We start from the raw sequence: 6,203 nt of genomic DNA, 5'->3' as shown, positions 1-6,203 counted from the left end.
TTATGCTACATCAAAGAATTCATACTGGAGAGAAACCCTTTGGATGTAGTGAATGTGGGAAAAATTTCAGCCTGAAGTCATCACTTATTTTACATCAGAAAATTCACACTGGGAAGAAGCTCTTTGAATGCAATGAATGCAGGAAAACCTTCCATTACAAGTCTTGCCTTACTCTCCATCAGAGAATTCATACCAGAGAGAAACCCTTTGAGTGTAATGAATGTGGGAAAGCCTTCATGTGGAAGAGCCAACTTAATAAACACAAGAGAATTCACAGTGGAGAGAAACCCTTTGAATCTGATAACTGTATAAAAACTTTTAGCCTGGGAGTAATCCTTGCTGAACAAGAGAGGATTCATGTGGAAGAAAAACGATTTGAATGTAATGAATGTGAGAAAGCCTTTAAATGGAGGTATAAACTTACTGCACATCAGAGAATTCATACTGGAGAGCATCCCTTTGAATGTAACAAATGCAGGAAAGCCTTCCGTGAGAAATCTTGCCTTACTCTACATCAGAGAATTCATACTGGAGAGCAACATTTTGAATGTGATGAATGTGGAAAAAACTTCAGACAGAGGTCATCACTTATTTCACATCAGAGAATTCACACTGGAGAAAATCCCTTTGAGTGTAATGAATGTGGGAAAACCTTTATGTGGAAGGGTCAATTTAACAAACACAAGAAGATTCCAAATGGAAAGAAATCCTTTGAATGTAATGTGTGCAGGAAAGTCTTCCATGACAAATCTCACTTTACAGCACATCAGAGAAATCATACTGGAGAAAAGCCCTTTGAGTGTAGTGAATGTGAGAAAAACTTTAGCCAGAGGTCATCACTCATTTCACATCAGAGAAATCATATTACAAAGAAACCCTTTGAATGTAATGAATGTAGAAAAGCCTTCCGTGACAAGTCCCACCTTACTATACATCAGAGAGTTCATACAGGAGAGAAACCCTTTGAGTGTAATGAATGTGGGAAAACGTTTAGCCAAAGGTCATCACTTAGTTCACATCAGAGAATTCACACTGGAGAGAAGCCCTTTGAGTGTAATGAATGTGGGAAAGCCTTTAGGGACAAATCTCATCTTACTGTACATCAGAGAATTCATACTGGAGAGAAACCCTTTGAATGTAAAGAATGTGGCAAAAACTTCAGCTTGAGATCATCACTTAGTTCACACCAGAGAATTCACGCTGGAAAGAAACCTTTTGAATGTAATGAATGCACAAAAGCCTTCAGAGACAAATTTCACCTTGTTGAACATCAGAGAATTCATACAGGAGAGAAACCTTTTGAGTGTATTGAATGTGGCAAAACCTTTCACAACAAGTATCAGCTTTCTGTACATCTGAGCACTCATACTGGACAGAAACCTTTTGTGTGTCTTGAATGTAGGAAAACTTTTATGTCAAAAAGTCAACTGAATAAACACGAGAGAATTCACACTGGTGAGAAACCCTTTGAATGTAATAACTGTGGGAAAGCCTTTACCCGAAAGGACCACCTTACTGAACATCAGAGGATTCATACGGGAGAGAAACCCTTTGAGTGTACTGAATGTGGGAAAAACTTTGGCCAAAGGAAATCACTTACTTTCCATCAGAGAATCCATTCTGGAAAAAAACCCTTTGGGTGTACTGAATGTGGGAAAAATTTCAATTATAAGAAGTCCTTTCTTTTCCACCAGAGAACTCATACTGGAGAAAAACCCTTCAGATGTAATGAATGTGAGAAAGCCTTCCACAACAAAGCTCAACTTACTGTACATAAGAGAATTCATACTGGGGACAAATCCTTAGAATGTAATGAATGTGGAAAATCCTTCCATAACAAATCTCAGCTTGTTGTTCATCAAAGAATTCATACTGGAGAGAAACCCTTTGAGTGCCATGAATGTGGGAAAGCATTCTACAACAAATCTCAGCTTACTGTACATCAGAGAATTCACAATGGAGAGAAACCCTTTAAGTGTAATGAATGTGAAAAAGCCTTTTACCACAAATCTCAGCTTGTTGTACATCAAAGAACTCATACTGGAGAGAAACCCTTTGAGTGTAATCAATGTGGAAAAGCTTTCTACAACAGATCTCAGCTTACTGTACACCAGAGAATTCACACTGGGGAGAAACCCTATGCATGTAGTGAATGTGGGAAAAGCTTTAGCCATAGAAAATCATTTGTTTTCCATTTGAGAATTCATACTGGAGAGAAACCCTATAAATGTAATGAATGTGGGAAAGCTTTCCACAACAAATCTCACCTTACTGTACATCAGAGAATTCATACTGGAGAGAAACCCTATGAGTGTAATGAATGTGGGAAAAAATTTAGTCTGAGGTCATCACTTATTAAGCACCTGAGAATTCACACTGGAGAAAAACCCTTTCATTGTAATGAATGTGGGAAAAACTTCAGCCGGAGGTCATCACTTACTTCACATCAAAAGATTCATACTGGAGAAAAACCCTTTGAGTGTAATGAATGTGGAAAAAACTTCAACCAGAGGTCATCACTGGTTTCACATCAGAGAACTCACACTGGAGAGAAACCCTTTGAGTGCAATGAATGTGGGAAAAACTTCACCCGGAGGTCATTACTTGGCAAACACAAAATCATTCATACAGGAGTGAAATCTAGTTAAAATAATAAATATAGGAAAGCTTTGCCATGCAGAATTAATAAATGAGAATTCGTGCTGGAGGGTAAGCTAGAAACCCTTGAAATAGAGCTCATACTTGACTTGTTATCAGAGAACTCATGTTTGAGAGAAATTACATAGAAGCAATTAATGCAGAAATACATTCAGCCACAAAGGACACCTTACTGAACAGTAGAGAGTGTGCAGTGAGAAACTCTCTAAGTGTAATAAAATGCAGAAAAGTCTTTGGCATTAATGGAACACTTAGGAAGAATCAGAGAATTCATGCAGAAGAAAAAGTTGTGAATACTATAACCATGGGAAGATCTTCATCATGTGTCATTCATCCCTTATTTAATATCATAGACCTTATGCTGGAGATGAATTGCAGCAATGTAATAATGCTGGGAGCATCCCAACAGCTTGCCATATGTTTAGTGCTAGAGAGTCAAGATGCTGACTTGATTACCAGCGACACTATTTTATGCTGTTTTGAGAGGGACAAATACCAACTTCCTTTGCTTCTCTTGAGCTTTATGCAGTTCACATTGGTTGCCACCAGGTGGCACAAGAGTTATACTAGTCAGTGCATCAGATATGTTAGTTTCTCAGATCACAATCGGACTATCATCTAAAATATCCCTTTTATTTTTAATTCCCACTGACATGTTACAGGCAGTCAGATGCATAAGAAACTTCAGCCCAAAATGTGTGTATATTGTCAACACAGTTACAAGAAACATCAAAGGGGGCAGCTAGGTGGTGCAGTGAATAGAGCACCTGGAGTCAAGAGGGCCTGAGTTCAAATGCGGCCTCAGACACTTGACACACTTTCTAGCTATGTGACCTTGGGCAAGTCACTTAACCCCAATTGCCCGGCCTTCCCTCCTCCAAAAAGAAAAAAAAAAGAAACATCAAAGGAAACTGGGAAATATATTTGTGCATTAAACACTTTCTTCCTCCATTAATTTATGTTTTATAATACTTTTTATTGAAGCCTTTTGTTTTGACATCATGGGTCATTTCTCCATAGAGCTTTACCCCACTCCATAGACTTCTCATAACAGTCTGATATCCAACATTGATAGGGACCTGACAAAAATTTTTAACAACAGGAATCATTCTTCAATAACGCAAGTTGTCAGAATATGTGAATAGGCAGATTTAAGAAAGGGAAACACAAGTTATCCACAATCATATAACATTCAGAATCTAAAAAGTCTGAGATTCTCTTCAATGCCATGGATTTAGCAAAGATTGTTAAAAGTGACAGAATTTGCTGGCATGGCTATGATAAAAAGAGGCATGCTTTTATACTGCTCATAGAGTCATGAATTATTTAATTAAGATTACCAAAACTTATTTGTAGTAAAACCTGATTTTCCCTTTCCTTTCAAAAAGTATTATTAGCTTTTGTTCCTTCATTTCCCAACCTCTTTCCACCCCTCTCTCAGATAGCTATTGTCTAAGGGATTTTCCATTTGTAAATGGAAAATTGTTCATGGTTGGGCTGTACCACTATAATAAGAATAATATTACTTTAATTTATGCAGTTCTTGACTTACCAAAGAACACAGCAAAGAATTACTTTCTAGCCCTAGAAAAAAGAGTAACTGTAATTTAGAGGGACAAAACATCTAGAATCATAGACAAAATAACGAGGGATAAAATGTAGGCATGAAGGATACATAGCCCTTCAGACCTCAAACTATATGCCAAAGTAGTAGTCATTAAAGCTATTGGTACTGATTAAAAATTTTCAAAGTCTGTCAGTGGAACAGACCAGGAATCAGAAACAGTTCAAATGAGAAGCTATTAGTGGGACCAGTTGAGGTATGGCTGCCAAGTCCATAACATGGGTAATATGGATACTATGACTATTTTCTCAATGTGCAGAAAGATATGGTTGTTATTTAGGGTTTTTATAATTGCAGATACCTTCCTTTGGTTTTTCTGTTTGCTTAATTCATTTGTTCATTATGCATGGTTTTATAATCTGTTCCTCTTACTACCCCTCCATAAAACAAAAAGAAAAATACCTTAATTGTAAGCATGCATAGTCCAGCAAAACCAGTTCCCAGATTAACCATGCCACCAACTGTATGTCTCTTTGCTTTCTAAATTCATCTCCTTTCCCAGCAGGAGATGAGTGGTTTGTTACCTCTTCAGTCTTCTGACATCACATTGATCTTTCCTTTATTAATGTAAGTGCATTGATTTTGCTTGTTAGTTATACATGAGCATCCACATTTATACATATCTGCAGTAATAATTAAAACCCCTCTCTCTAATATCAGGTCCCTGTGCAGATTTTTTTCTGCTATGTAAATCTCTGTTTTAACAATCCGGCTAGTAGCTTCTGTGGGGGCGTAAGATCCACCCACAGCCAGCACCCAGGAGGCTGCCGGCATGCCGGGAAAGCACAGGTTCTTTTTATCTGCTTAACCAAGGAAAGCATGGTGAAGGGGTTGACAAGCTTGCTTTAGTCCAACATTCAGTTAATTCAGGGGAAAAAACAGCTAGCACCATGAACTTTAGAACATTCATTTAGTTCAGGGGAAAAAAAACTAGCACCCCGAACTTCAGAACAAAATACAAACAAATTACAAATATCAACAGACAGACCCAATACAATTCATAATTACCAACATCTAGGTTTAGCCCAAGGGCTGGCCCAGAGTCACGCTCGCCACCGCTGCCGCTCCAACAGAAAAAAGGGATCTTCAAGCTGTCTTCTTCCCTCTTATAGAGTTTTTGACATCATCAAGCACCGCCTGAATGACCAGGGCCGATTGGTTCTTGAGTTGGCCCCTCCCCCTAGGACCCTGGGAGGTTCACGTCCACGTAGACTAGGTTAACACCTCCCCTCAGCCAGCCCCATGAATCGTCACACAGGAAGTTCTCTGCTCCCAGGCATGGATCTCTGGGCTTCCTGCCCCGGAAGAGAAGCAGCAGGCCCAGCACCCAGCAAGGCTCAATGAGGTAAACTGAGTCACTCAAAGAAAACAAAGGCCATTTTGCCTACCGACACAATCTCCCCTATCCCATCGTCTAACAAGCATTCATATAGAGAATCCCAAGGTAAACCTCTCAGGACAGTCTTTTAGCAAAGGGCCCTTGTTCTTTCATTTGATATCCTGATATCCTAATGATAATCTGTTGGCAGTGGCCAAGCCATTCTGAGATTGCAAGAATTCCCTTGGACACTTGTGCCCAAACCAGGGACTTATTCACATGCCTGGATAGCTTTCCTTCTTGGTTTATTCCTAATGCCTGTAAGGCAGCTGAGGTCTCCTGCTGTCTCTGGAATTATGATTTGATAGATGTGTCTACCTGGGTCCAAAACACCCCCCTCCCAAGATTATAAATGAGATATTATCATCCTTTGTTAACAGACCTTGAGTAGGGATGGGGAAATAAACACTTTAACCCTATGCCCCTTATCTCTTGTAGCCAACTGTATACTCTCAAGAATGTTAAACTATGGTTTGGGGAGTGGAGGAAATGGATACTTTGCTTCTCAAATAATCATTGCCATAGAACTCCTAAGGAATCAAG

General features: G+C 39.0%; 1 protein-coding gene across 2 annotated transcripts; it reads left to right on the top strand.

The window, feature by feature from the left end:
• Positions 1-220: 220 nt before the first annotated feature.
• LOC118838781 (zinc finger protein 260-like) lies at positions 221-3,408 on the top strand. 2 transcript variants are annotated; one of them, XM_036746143.1, is made up of 2 exons: positions 221-1,336; positions 1,424-3,408. In XM_036746143.1, the coding sequence occupies exons 1-2, from the start codon at positions 237-239 to the stop codon at positions 2,646-2,648; spliced, it is 2,325 nt and encodes a 774-aa protein (XP_036602038.1). In that variant the 5' UTR covers positions 221-236; the 3' UTR covers positions 2,649-3,408. The 2 variants fall into 2 exon arrangements, with proteins under 2 accessions (XP_036602038.1, XP_036602037.1); XM_036746142.1 differs by having other exon boundaries at positions 1,403-3,408.
• Positions 3,409-6,203: the final 2,795 nt, after the last annotated feature.

Source organism: Trichosurus vulpecula, chromosome 2 (assembly GCF_011100635.1).
Source record: "Trichosurus vulpecula isolate mTriVul1 chromosome 2, mTriVul1.pri, whole genome shotgun sequence".
Taxonomy (NCBI): Eukaryota; Metazoa; Chordata; class Mammalia; order Diprotodontia; family Phalangeridae; genus Trichosurus; species Trichosurus vulpecula.
The sequence above is the reverse complement of the archived record's forward strand: the minus strand, read 5'-3'. Positions and strand labels throughout refer to the sequence as shown.

Coding starts and splice junctions, on each gene's coding strand:
- LOC118838781 (XM_036746142.1), top strand. CDS start 237: ATGTGGAAGAGCCAACTTAATAAACACAAGAGAATTCACAGTGGAGAG. Junction 1,337..1,402: donor GGCAAAACCTTTCACAACAA/GTATCAGCTTTC, acceptor TCTTGAATGTAG/GAAAACTTTTATGTCAAAAA.